This window comes from Mugil cephalus, chromosome 11 (genome assembly GCF_022458985.1).
Source record: "Mugil cephalus isolate CIBA_MC_2020 chromosome 11, CIBA_Mcephalus_1.1, whole genome shotgun sequence".
NCBI lineage: Eukaryota > Metazoa > Chordata > Actinopteri > Mugiliformes > Mugilidae > Mugil > Mugil cephalus.
In genome coordinates this window covers 2,934,393-2,948,935 of record NC_061780.1, presented here as the reverse complement: position 1 = coordinate 2,948,935, position 14,543 = coordinate 2,934,393, and the positions used below count along the sequence as shown (strand labels likewise).

The 14,543-nt window shown below is 38.7% G+C and overlaps 1 protein-coding gene across 3 annotated transcripts in view; it reads left to right on the top strand.

Moving 5' to 3' along the window:
- The first annotated feature begins 4,287 nt into the window (after positions 1–4,287).
- The window catches only part of plekhf2 (pleckstrin homology domain containing, family F (with FYVE domain) member 2), a 28,728-nt gene continuing 18,472 nt past the window's right edge, over positions 4,288–14,543 (top strand). The window contains exons 1-2 of one of the 3 annotated variants that reach the window (XM_047598630.1): positions 4,322–4,432; positions 4,922–5,185. Coding sequence is in view for 1 of the 3 variants with exons in the window: in XM_047598629.1 (XP_047454585.1) it covers positions 9,021–9,132 (112 nt within the window). In the remaining 2 variants the exon portion in view is untranslated. Of the gene's footprint in view, positions 4,433–4,921; positions 5,186–8,956; positions 9,133–14,543 lie in introns of those variants that run through there. The other 2 variants (XM_047598632.1, XM_047598629.1) reach the window with 2 other exon arrangements.

The window sequence follows — 14,543 nt, the reverse complement described above, 5'->3', positions numbered from 1 at the left end:
TGTCTGTGCTGAGCATCGTCTTTTCTTCCATATGTTGTCTGTTCAGAAGAAAACTGTAGTTTTAGGGTTACCATGCTTGTTATGTGCCTCTGGGCAAAAAGATAGACACATTTTTAATAAATTATTCACAATTCACAAATCTTTCATATAATAAAACTTCCACAAAAAAGTTTATTCTTGTTTGTGGTGCACTTTAAGTCATTCAAGGTAAAAGACTGAGGTTTTGCACCCTCACAAACTGCCAACCTGGTTTAATTAGCTAAAAGTTTTATAGGTAACCATTAATTCTTGACTTTGAAATCACCCTCAGGTCAAAGAATTAAAAGACATCGCCCAGCTTGTTGAGTGACTATGAAGATGTGTAACTGGAGTGCAGTAGCTAATATAAAACTTGACATGTGTGTTGCCTTAAAATAAATGATGAATACAGTTAAAAGATCTGGATAAAGACAGGCCCTTGAGTTGGGTCTGCTTTTTCAAACAGTGTCAAGAATGAACTAAGAGCATCAAATAACTAGTCAGGTTGGATGAATCCTAAGCCCTGACTGGCTCATGTGGGACTGAAGGTGCAACAAAGCAACTGTCTTGCTTATGGGCAAAGCAGCAACAGTAGCAACTCTTTGGGATTCTGAAATAAGGTGAAAGGGTCTTTATGTTGCCTGGGGTGAAAAGAAAAACAGTTTGAAAGTGTAGAAGACACGAATCCCAGAGACTAGTGGCAAGATTTTTTTAGTCTTAGTGACAGTGCATTTTTGCCTGGTAAGCATGTCCTATCCTGTTTACTACTTTGGACCCGTCTCCTCCCAGCAGCACAGCTTCTGGTCCTGCTCATGCTGCGTTCACTGCATGTCGGAATAACCGAAAGATCATGAAATGAAAATGTACTGGACAGAAGTAGACCACTCTACTCATCTGTTGAAGCTCAGTGAAGATGTGCTCATGTTTCAGTACATCACAACTACAAGCAATGCAGAGACAACTTTGCTTGACTTCAATCCCTCAAATAACATTTGAAGAAAAATCTGAGATGGACATTCATCTGGACAGTGCAATAAGAATTATTTTAGGTACGATGGTAAAAGGTACTGTGCTGCTGAAATATGTTCCATAAATCTCATACAATGCCCTGAAAACATAATAAAACCACATCCATAAAGATTTTATGATGATGAAATAAGATAATACATTCCATTGAAAATGTGTCACAATTAAACCTTCTTGTCTAATAATGTCATGATGATGTCAAACTATTAAAATAATAATTCTAAGTCTTTCTCTATTTTTTTATATGACTGTTTTGAACCAAAGGACATAACAGGATCAGTGTTTTTTTAATAAGTAATATATTTAATTGAATGTATGTTTTTTTCTTATTTCATCATTGTTTCATCAACAACAGTTTCAACATTTAGCACAATGCAAGTGAACATCACACTATAAAAGGCACAAACTTGTATAAATAATACTGACCCATAAAGAAATATGACTTCTTGTGGCTATAGTTCATTTATTAAAAGAGATTAGTTATTATGATTTTTAATTATTATTTAGAACTGGGGACAATCTAATTGCATCTGTGCTTTTTAAATGACTTAAACATATCTAGATCTAATAATATTATCATAATAACATTAGTTCTGCATATTTATTCTCCTGCTGGGAAGAAGTGGTGTAGAAATAACAAACAAGTAAGTTTAGTAAGTTTAGTAAGTAAGCTTTAAAGTCTTGATTCATTATTTAAATGAGAGGATATCAGATGTTTGGAGTGGAGAGGACGCAAGGCCACATCTACAGTAGAGGCTGTATTTTTGTCAGTGGTCACATGAAATTCAAAGATGCAAATCATTGGGGAAATCTTTCCACTCCTGTAAGTCACTTAATGTGACATTATCATGAACTCTAAGCGTCACTTCAGTGCATCTTTTGTGGACGATAGCCTGGATATATTTTACTTAATTAATGCTTCAACATTTGTTTACACATCCTGACTTGTTTTTTCACATCCACACACAGTCATCACAGTTTATTTGCTGTTTAAAACCAGATCTTTTTTATTATATTCTTTGTAAATTTGGCATACTGTATTTTATATTGCTTCTTTTTCCCCTTATGTTTATTGCGCCAAACACTAAGACAAATATCTGTATGTGTGAGCAAATCAGATTCTAATTCCTTCCTATTCCTATTGCGTTTTCACATGAAATCATAATCCAAAAAGAAACCTGCTAAGGATGTCAAATAAATGTAATACTCAATCAAACAAATATCTCATTTAACTGCTCCAATGATGCACCAACCTTACATGTTCCATTTGCATTGTTTCCAAAACAGTAGACTCTATTTAGACGAGCTTTTACACACAGATTATGCTTTTGTTGATGACTAACTTGTAAAGTTATTAAAATAACTTATACCTAGTGTTTATCCTAAAACAAGGGTATCAAATTTATTTTAGATCGGGGGCCACATACAGCTCGATTTGATATTAAACGGACCGGACCACTAACAAAACAGCATAATAACCTATAAGCGACAAAACTTTTTTTTTTGTTTTTTTTTTGTTAGTGCAAAGAAGTACAGGTAAATTAGATTTTATAAACTATCCTTCAAAAAAATAAATACATTTCTTAAGAAAAATAAGTGCAATTACGGCACATTGCTATGTGCTGTTTTCTGACTAAAATCGCTGGACAAATTAGGGCTAACAGTTATTTTCTCTGAAAATAAATCTTCTATGTAATTTTCACAAGAAATCTGCTGCAGGCCAGATTAGACCCTATGTGCTGCATTGCTTGGGTGGGGCACGCCATCGCCTGCCTGGAACACTGGGGGCTGTGGGGTGCTACGTGGCTGTGGTGGCTCTCAGGGCTGGGTACCAGATGTGCTCCCGCACACGGGTGGTGGGCACGGTGAGCTAGGGCTCCTGACCCAACTCTAGGCCCTGGTAATGATTTCACACATATTTAGGGAATGCTCGCATGCATGTGTGGTGTCACCTGCCAACTCATGTTGGGTCACATCATGAAGAATTGATGAACCCTGCGGAGAATGGGCTGAGCTGTTCTTTCATTCCTTCACTACATGCTGTAACTTTGACTCAGCTCCTCCATTGGAACACCTTTACCTACTTGGACTGTGAGATCTACACAGAAACCCTCTGGACTCTCTTAATCCTGACTTGGAAAGCACAGGATCCTTCACTTCAGCACTTCCTACCAGCTCCACATGCCTCCCTTCCTCTGTCCATCCTTCCACATCTTCTCTGTCCTTTGTCCTCCCCCTCTTTTCACTGAGGTGTAGCTCTGCCTTCCCTGCCACATAAGGTCACTCCCCTCAATAAAGATCAACAAACCAGATCCCAGGGAGGGCCGAATTATACAAATGAACATGTGCGTGTAGCCCATGTGCGTGTAGCCCATAGCGGTGCCCAAGGGGTTGGGTGGGGTGCCTGCTAAGAGTCTGCAGGGTCTGTTCAGTCCACAAGTAGAGACAAATGATAGATGTTGTCTCTTAGGCAAGGTTGCCTATCTTTACTGATCTTCATATCTTTAAGTTTGTTTTTCACTTATTGTTCCTACCTCATCTTCTCATTTCAATACTATTTCCTTTTTATTTATTTTTTTTTTAACCCAGTGACAGCTTTGTGACACAGTAGTTTGACAGTAAAACACCCCTAAAGCTCTGCCCCTACACCTGCCTCTGCAAATGAATTATCGGTCATAATAATAAAGTTCTAAAGTCAGAACTGTCAGAATTGTACAGTAATTCAGTTAATGCACCGTTCAGTATTATATAACTACTGCACTAGTTTAGTAAGATGAGGTAACTACTGCCTATTGTTTATGGACTGTTCAATGCTCACTTTAATTTGTATTGTCTAATTTATCATCTGCCCACTTGCTCTAGTGTAAATGATATTACAGTTCCTATTTATAGTCTGCTTACATTAACCCACAAACCCATCTGTTTAATATGCTCATAGTACTACATTCAGTCACTGTGAATATTTTCACCTCGAGTGAGGTGTGAGGAGTAGGTTCTCATCTGTGAATATTGTCCAACAGCTAGAAAAACAACCTGTACCATACCGCTTATATACCACACTATTTATGATAATTGCACTTGTGTTTAGATGCTAAACTGCATTTCATTGCTCTGTACTTGTACATGTGCAATGGAAATAAAGTTGAATCTAAAATAATCTAACCTCATCTAATTTACCGACCCTCCAGTGCGCCGTGAAGGCAGCGCGGCGCTACGCTGCCATGTTGTTGTTTTATACTTGGGCCAGTAGAGGTTCAAGCTACTCTGTCTGTCTGCGTTCAAATCGAGCTGTTTCTTGGGGGGAGCCTCTGCTTTACTCACATTATCTGGAATACAGCGGAACTTCAAATCACTGCAAAACTTACTGGACACCGAGTGCTGCCGTCGGGTGTGTATTTATTTAGTTTGATTTCATTTAAAAGTCCCATCTGTTGCTCCCCTGTCACTCCTTCGCTAGGACTAGCTGAGGTTTGCTCTGTGGGTTAGAGGAGCTACTTTTCCCCATTCACGCTAACAGGGAAAGGCTGCTCAGCGAAAACGCTGCCCGTCGCCTTTTCTTAAATTGTAAACTTAAAAGTAAAATGTTCGACAGTTCATAATGGTTTACAGGGCTAAATAGAGCCGCGTTGGCTTTGACCCAGACCGCATTAAATGAGACGCCGTTTGGGAAGCTAACTTTGGAGCTAGCTGGCTAATGCTGTCCACTGACCCCACTGACAAACTTGGCTCATAACTCGAGAAGTCATGGAAACCTTGAATCAAACAATGTACTTAAGTCTTAGTATGAAATGAAAACACAGATCATACGTGTCTCGGTTCTATTAGCTCATCTTGGGCTGGGGGGATAAAATCATTGTGGTTTATTTATTTATGGCAGGTGAGGACAGACTGGAAGCCCTCCATTTATCAAATCCTTCCGTCCCGGCTCAGATGACTTCAGTTGGATATATGATTAATAACTTTTCCAAGAAGTACAAAGTTTAAAACTTCTCTGCGCGTACTCCACCCACCTTTACCCTCTCCGCACAGGTAGCCTGTAATCATCCGGCAGAGATCCATACTGTTATTACACCCTTGTGGAAGTGAATGTGTGATCCTGAAAGCTGGTGAAACTTTTTCTACCACAGAAAAAGGGAAGTTTGTAAGTCTTGCCATGTCTGAGTTTCTCCAAATCCTTCAGCAGACTTCTCTTTTAACAGGACTGCGCATTTAAAGTAAATGTGTTGCTCACATGTATTGTGCCATGCTCTGATTATCTGTTTTCATCCAGTAACGTTGTTTCTTAGGTTAAGATATGAGTTCTTGAAAGTGGCTGCTGTGTGGCCTAACCCAAAGCCACATGGTTGTATTTTACGTCTGATGACGGGTTTCATTTCTAATGAATAGACTAACTAGTTGCCGAAATTTTCATATCCAAATCTCTTACTTTGTCCAAGTAAGTGCTGTGGTACACCAAGCCGTAAGTCGGCCATTGGTCCAGTGTGGCTTTAACATCAGTGGCTGTAATCAAACCCGTGTTGCTGGAACAAGTCGGTCAGAGAGATCCGTCTGGCTGGCTGATCAGCTTAGCAAACCAGTGCACAAGAAGATGAAGGGAAGCGTACCAAGTAGACAAAAAAAGGGCAAGAATGATCTAATCTGAAGGTTCAAAGACACAAATATCATCTGGAATGAATAAATTGTAAACCAGCTGATCAGCATGATTCAGGAGGGGCTTCTTAGCATCGCAGCCAATGATGGTATGAAGAGTTAGGCTAATTCCTGTCATGGGGGTTCGGGTCTGCAGTGCATTCAAATTAGTCTAGGTAGTCACAATGCGAGGCGATGTCACAGTTGGCTTCTGTTGTGCTTCTTTGGTGTGTCTATACCTTAACAGTTCAAAATATTAAGTTTAAAATGATATCAAATCAAGAATATTAGGAACTTGACACGTTTGATTATCTGGGACTAACAGAGTGGCTGTTATTTAAATAAAAAAATAATGCAAAAAAATTGATTTCCAAATCATTTTTATTTTCTGCATATATGCTATTGATATTAAATCAGCTCATACTGTCAGCTTTACTGTCATTGCTTCTTCTTTACCCAAGCCTCTAATCACTTCATTAGTCTTCATTAAACAAAAACATTTAATATTGACCATTTAAACTAATGTAATGATTTCTGTCTTATATAGGTTCAGTATAATTGTTGTGTACTGAATAATTGTGGATTTGGAACTGTTGGGCAAAAGAGGCCATTTTAAATCACATTTTTACAGTTTGTTGTGGACTAGTCATAACATACGAGTGCTTGGTGGTATGACCAAAAATGTATATCATGGTATTTTTCAAAATTCTGACAGTACCATGGTATTTCATGGGATTTTTTTTCATGCATAATCAGGTTCATAACTTTTTCTAGAGACAGGAATTAATGTAGTAGGTTGACTAAGGATGAACTATTTTATCGTCATGATGAGTATATTGTTGAATAATTCCACACTAGTAGTGAAATAGGTTTGTGTGCCCCGTGTCAGCACTGCAACTTTAGCCTGACAACACTTCTTCCGCCTCGCTGTGACACAGTCGAACCATGCGTGTTAAGGAGCGCTACATACAAAAAGGGTCCCATCTGAAACAGTGTCTCGTGCGCTACGCTGTGTAATCAGATACACTGGTATGCTAGTATATTAAAAATTTATATCATAACAGAACAAAAAAATACTGGTATTTGGTATGAACCGTATACTGCCCCGCCCTACAACATATTATTCCATACATTTAACTGATACAAAATACTCATTTTTGTGGCTGTAGACCCTCCTGGTGAATGTACGTTTTTGAGCTTGGAGCAGACAGACTAGACTAAACGTTGTATTAATGTTGGGGCGTTAGAGAGGGAGAGAGAGAGAGAGAGAGAGAGAGAGAGTGAGATAGAAAGCTAGAGAAAGATGTTTTCTTCCGGCAGAGATGCAAAATTAAAGGAAGTGGTGGTTGAGATAAAATTGATCTTGTTAATTAAAGTGTGTTGTGTTCAGCGTGGTGGGTGTTTTAGTGCTGCTTGGTTATTATGTTAAACTAAGTTTATTAACAGAAGCTTTCAGTGATAGATAGATAGATAGATAGATAGATAGATAGATAGATAGATAGATATACTTGACCCATGGCTAAGATTGAAATAGATTTTAAATTTAGACAAATTATGTCAAGAACACTGGGCTTGCTGCATTCATTATAATGATTTAGTTTTTTGTAAATGAAACTAAGTTGAGGCCATTTAAAATGTTTAAACTTGACAGCCAGTACTGCTGTTACACTCAAACTGAGAAAAAGGTCAAGTTTCTGAAGTATCTTCTGTCTTTCTGTCTTCAGCATTTTCACTTCATACTTCCTTAGAGGACTGAAAAAAGGAGGCGGGGTAGGATTAAAGTAAAGTAAATGAAGAACTAAAAGGGATCTTGTGATTACTAATACCCAATTAACAGAAACTCTTGTTTTCCATCTCCAGTCTAGTTGAGTTGATAAGTTAAGTAAATTAACACCCTCCTCCTGGACAAGATGGTGAGTTTCCTGTTAACCAAGTCTTACTCTTTGTGTATTAGTGTTGTAAAACTCGTTCTGCCAGAGTAGAAGAGGGCGAGGTGAAGTAAAGTTAACCACCTGACAGGCCGACTAAGCCGTCTCCCTCACCTCAGGCTCAGGGAGTCTGCTCCGGCTTCCTGTGTAATCCAACACCCAGCGCATAATCCCACTGCGTCTCGGTTTATAAATGGATGCAGATTACACATTTAAGGGGAGTAAGCTACTTCCCGTCTGACATCTCAAACAGAGAATAGAGAGTGCCTGGTTGGTGTTTGTGGTAATCGGTGTCACTAACAAGAATAAAGTTTAGAATTTTACTTCTGTCTTATTTAGCGCTTTTTTTCTCTCTAAGAGATCATGGCAGCATCATTTCCTGTGGTTTGGGGAGAGAGGCAGTTGAGATACTGATATGACTGACTGTGGGTAGTACAGGAAAAACAACTTATCCTCCTACTGATGAAGGCTTCTGTGTTGAGAACAGCCCCCTAATAAATATGAACAGGAAGCTAGCTGATTTAAATTGATGCCTATCTGTCCTTGAAGAGCAATCTGACACCTGTTACCCTCCTGAGATTTCAAAAATGTTTTTACATTTAAAAGCTGTTTGGGTTATTCAATACATTCAACATTCAATTTTTGGCTTTTCGATTTTTAAAGTTATTTCATATTTTTCATGATTGAAAAGTAGTATGTGCTAAGCACTTCAGACTCTTATTTTGTTTTTGGCCTTGTTCTTGAGCCTCACACTCTTGGCTGGTTGGTTGGTTTTTGTCAGGTCTCTCATTATTTGGTGTAGTGAATATTTCTGGGACTGGATAAGAAAAATAGATATGGCAGCAACATATGGACAGAATGTCAAATCCATCAATGTCAACCCAATAATGACAAAAGATGTAAATATAATTAAGTTTACTCAGCAGAATTTAAGAATAAGATTAGAGTTCTCCTCACAGCGCACATTGATGCAGACATGAAAGTAGCGGACACACCCTTTCCACAGCTGGGCCCGACCCAGCTAGCTCCTTTCCCCGTAACATCCAGTTTTCCTGGAAAGTCCGCCATGAAAATGACATTCTGAAAAGATCTGCAACCAAATCGATAGCCTTGCCTCCTTCCGCCATTGTGAGTTCAACAGATGGCATCAAAACGTTAACAGGGACCATTTGCTTGTGCAGCTCACAGTAGATGAACATGGGCTGCTAGCTCGGGGTAAACGGAGCGGCACTGACCCTCCAATCAAAGGAAGAGAAAACAGTGACGCTACCGCCACAGACAAGGCCCAAGAATCTGACAATCTTTTACAGCGATGTTACAATGTGTTTCAGCCTTCAGCCGCTTGCACTTTTAATTGTGAATGCTCAGGCTGATTCCTGTGACACGTGACGTCTGAAATACGATTACATAAAAGTTCCAATGCAAAGTTCAACTGCCAGAAGCACCGCAGCTGAGAGACGGACAACACATAAAATGAAAAGAAGAGGCTACTGGGAGAAATTTAATGAGATTAATGGGAAAATATTAACATGTAGGTCAGTGATTTTGATCTGAATGTTACATTTGTGCAGTGGTTACCGCTGTGCTGAGCTCAGTTTGGGCCTTGTGATATGCATCTGGTTTATTTATTTATTGTTGTAAATAAAACATCAAGGAATGTGACTCTCATTCAAGGCACAGACCTTGTTGTGGATGAACACAGTAAGCACTCCTACATAAAAAATCTAGAATAGATAAACACAGGACATTTGCTTGTGCTTTATATAAAGTTAATGTTGTTTGTGCTAGAGATGTCTTGATCAAGTTTCTTCGACTCCTGATCTTATGCCAGTCTTTTAATATACAGTATCAGCTGTTCCCATCCCATCTTAAATAGATCACAACAACCACCTTGCCAAACATTCACATTGCATAGTTTACAAATTTCTAATTGACTACATTTTCCAGAGTAATGTACTTCGATAACACCTGACATGTTTTAGACTTAGAGTTAGACTTAGACAGACTTTAATGGTCCGCAAGCGAAATTACTAAAAAAGTACTTACTAAAAGTAAGCACAAAAAATGAAAACAAAAAAAAACAAAACAAAAACCAAAACAATGTCTCATTGTTTTGGTTCCTCCTCTTCTTCCATGTTGAATTTTGGCAGCTTGTATTACTTTCTACCGTGCTTTTATCTGTGACATTATTGACTAGTCATTATAAACTTGACTTTCATCACATATTAGTTGACTAAAATATGCAAGTCAGACCCCTAGTTTGGACATCTTTCTTTCAGCTTTGTTTTTGTTCACCTCTTCTCATACCTTTTAAATCCTATTACACATCACTATCCAGGCCTGACTGGTGCTCCAAACGAATGTAATGTCTGTTGTGTTTTGGATGCTGACGACTAATCTTGTGTGAGATCTAAGAGGAAGAAATGACAAACAGAATCAGAATAGGATCTTTCAAATGAAGATTGATTTGTTTTAAGTGGGTACTGTAATCCACCCTGTTGATCTAATTTGTATAAAACCACCTTGAAGTCAGGACGTCCCAGTCATTTTAATCAAATGTTCCATGTGTGGAACGTGTTCTTGTGCACATTCTGCCACTTGGTGTCTGTGTATAAGCAAGTCAGCTGTTTTGAGTTCACATCTGTCTACAGATGTAGACAACTGTTTCCATAAACTACATGCCGGACAGCTAAGGTAGTTAAGTAACAGAGCAAGGCCTAATAAAGGCAGTAGAGTGTGGAGTCCCAATCTACTTTCAAAATCTACACTTCTCATTTTCATACCTGGCCACACCATTACTCAATCTTTCATAGCTTACTACAGTCTCACTTCTGTGTTTTTCATGTGGCCTCAGCAGAGGATTTTATATCTCTGTCACTGTAAGTTGTTTCTGCCCAATTTTCAGTGCACATCTGTTTTTTTGGCCAACATTAGCCTGACTAAAAAGCTTTTGAATGTCTGTTAGTAATTTCATGGAAATACTCTTTACCTGTTTTGGCTCTGTCATCACAGGGGTTTTCACTGTATCAATGAAATAAGTGCCTATTTAGTTGTCTGTTTGTTTTTAATGGCAGTGTTTGCTGTGATTTGTATTCTAAGAGAGAGGGATTGAAGTTGCACTTGAAAGAAATTCTTGTTGAGGGGATAGCTGCAGTTTGAAAAAAAAAGTTTTCCCTTGAATGCAGAAGTCTTCAAGCACAAGGTTGAGAGTTTGGGGTAGCTTTGGAAGAAAGTTGGAAGAAAATGAAAATGCAGATTAATCAAGGAAAAAATGTATTTGCTGTAGCATGTAAAAAAAAAACAACTAATTTTAGATGAAAAGGTTGTTGTGAGGATGCAGGAGAATAAGCCTTAGTGTACAAGAAACATTCAGCCTTGGGCATGTAGAGCCCTTTACCCATCGAATCACTCAGTACGTTTACATGCACAGCTTAATTGAGCTATGCTCCAAATTCCTCTTTGCTTGTCCCGGTTTACATGTAACGGAGAAAACTAAATACCTGATGGGAACATGTCTTCCTCCGCCACCCTAGGTGGCCACCTTAATAATACCACCTTAATACGGCCCCCTTTCTGGTTGACCTATTACATCTTATAATAAACGAGTCATTCACGTGGTGGACAGGCATTTCAAACAACAAGCTGAATAATAGTTCAGCTTTTTAATCTTGTAAGTAATGTGCACGCTACTTATGGTGCAGATAAGATGTGCGCTTTTCCCTCAGGACGTTCTTCTACCGACTCTGTTTACATTCTTCTTCTGCGACGACTTTCTTTTTGTCATAAGGTCTTAAGTTGTCCAGTTAAAGTCTATCATGTGCATGTAAACTTACTGACTGACTGAGGAGCTTCAAGTTTTGAAATCCTGGCTAATTAAAAAATGGCCAGAAGTGCAAAGTTAGGTGAAGTTAGTACTGTGCAGACAGCAAGCAACATGCACGCCTTGATGTCATGTAACTGGATGAGTGATATCAAAATTTGTTGTTGGGGAAATTAGTGAAGCATTTAGTGACGTTTTCACACATTTAAGGAACTGCTCTGTTTGATGGATGTCCAGGTTTTTCAGCCACTTGTTAATAATGGAATTGGATGGTGCTTGGTTTGTAAAAGACATAGCAACAACAACAACAAATAGTGCAGCATCTATCTATCTATCTATCTATCTATCTATCTATCTATCTATCTATCTATCTATCTATCTATCTATACACAACTTAAGAGTCCCTTCAATTATTTAATTATTAATTTTCTTAATTTCAAATGAAATTGTAATCTTATTTTTTTTTTTAAATAAAACAATTGAAATATCCTTGAGCAGAAAAATTTAAAGTTTGGTATTTCACATGGGTTTGCGATGTGTTTTTTTTTTTCGACTCCACTTCAAATGAGGCATATCTAAAAATGAAATACTTGACTTCAGTTGCTTAGACGTTTACTTTATGTTGATTTTGATGCACCTACAATAGCAGAATGTCAATGTTCAAATTTCCTTGCCTGTAATTGGAAGCATAAGTGTTGTTGGAAGGTCTTTATACAAACTGCAGCTGAAATCATCTTTCATTAAGCTGCAAGTGTTTGGTCAGCTATATGCTTGTTGCTATTTTGGGGCAACGTTTCTCATATAATTTCCTCCTGCTCATTTCATTGATGAACTTTTGGAACTGATGCCTGAGTGCAAGCCTTCTAGTACTTACATCATTTGTGAAATGTCATGCTGCAGCCATTTGGAGTCTGTGTGTAAGCACTGCTTGCTCTAAAATGGAAAAACCATGCTGTACTACACTGTAGTAATGACATATCCAAAAGCGCTTAAACTGCATCTCCACTGTTTAAAAACAGAACCGTATTTGAGACATGACGTGTTATAATAATGATGCCCCAAAGCATGTAGCTGTGTGATTGCGTGTATTTAAATTGGTGGAGAGGCTCATGTTGCAAGGTTTTGTTTTGCGATTTTAACCAAACCAGCCGCTGAGCTTGATAAAGGTTTAAAAAGGGTCCAAAACTAACACACGACAAGCATCAAATGTGGATAGAAGAGTTTTGGTTTTCTTTATTCCCATGAATTGGGGTCCAGTTCAGTTCGGGTCTCGCTCAGTAGAACATACGCCCCATGTTGACTGAGTCGCTTCAAACATTTTATTATCCGCCCTCGTTTAGCCTTCTGCTTTATTTTCTTTATTTTTTTTCCTCATTGCATAGTATTACAAAATTAAGGTGAGCTCTTTGACTTCAGCTTTTGATAGAGTTGATGGATGCATAGAGCTGAGTTTAAAGTTTATTCTGTTTATTGTCACTTCCACAGTATGTTCATTGGAGCATTTGTCTTAGTGCCACTGTGCTATGAGACACGCACAATAACTACTGTAACCGCACCTACTGTTGTACTACTTCACTACTCTATCTACTGCATCAGAGCACAGCACGGCACAGAATGCAGAAGATTATCTAAGCATAACATAAACAAAACTGCTAAGTATGTAGTGAATGTACACGGCTATTGACACCATTGTATCAGTGGACTCAACTCAACTGAAAAATTTCCGGCAACTTAAAATGCCATAGTGTACCGGTATCTTATTCTTCATGGGTCAATATTAAAGCGTTTCGCAGCTTCCCACGCTGTACGTTGCTCTGCATATTTCAGAACTTCTCCTTGAAGTTCACAGCTGGGTTCATGTAACTACTGCCGTCTATTAACAGTTGTTGTTACTACATCTATAATTGGCTGACATTAACATACGCTAGCGCATCCGCAGTGACTTAAATATATGATTATTTTTTCTTTGATCCAGCCTTTATTTGTTCGTGTAAACCATCATTATAAGTCATTATAAGAGACCTGGCTATTAACTGAATACCGGCCACTGTTAGAGGAAATATGGTGTACAGTGTAGACATAAAAGCTGTCCAAATAGCTGTGCAGTATTTGTTGTGCAAGCGTCCGTTTCGGTTTGAGAATGGCTTGCGTAAGTTTGGGAGTTGTATGGGAGTGCGTCACGCACCGACTTTGAGAGCACCTTCAGGCCTGAACGCTGATTGGATTTATTGTGACCCTGTGAACTGAGATCAGATCAGATCCGCTCAGGAAATGAATAGCGATATCTAACCAACCATTCGGTTGCAGGTGCATTACTACATCCAGTTACACACCAGATCACAAAAAATGCTGCTTTATCTGGCACACTAAGTAATATTCTGTAGTGTGTGTGTGTGTGTGGGGGATTATTTTCAGATTTTGTGTAAGTTTTAGATTAGAGAGAAGAATGTCTGGCATGTTTCTCCTGTAGTGCTACAAAAAGTGCCAGTCACATGCGCACTGATTTTGTTGTTTGCCGTCGGTATCGGGTAGAGTTGTGCGATATAGAACGTCTACGGCGGTATCGTAAACGTTGTTTTGACGGTGTGCAATTTTACATTATCGAGTATTTATAATATCTCAGAAAAAACAAACAGAAGGCGCATAGACAGTAAAGGAGAAGTGCATGAAAGTCCTCATGTGAACCTGTGCCTCAGAGGCCAATCAGTGGGCAGGATTCAGTCATGTGGTGATAACGTGGTCCCCCCCCAAGCAGCAACCAAGCATGGAAAATCACATTTTATGATGTCGTCAGATTATCGTTATCTGAAAATTATCGCCCACCCCTGGTGTCAGGATGTTTTTCTCATCGAGAAGCTTCTACTCTGCCTCTGATGAAGTGGGTGGTTACTGTAAAGTTTATTAAAATGACTAAGCATGCCTGGGTTTTATTGTAATTTTCTAGATCGGGGTGGAGATATTTCTTTCAGAACAAATGAGTCAGACAAATGGGAACAAACAACCGGTATGCTGAATGTTCTTTACCACCTTTTGGTGTCGGTTATTATCGACCTGTAGCCTCTCATCTCTCACACACAAACAGCACAGAGGTGGAAAAACGTGAATGTTTCGCTTGAGTTGAT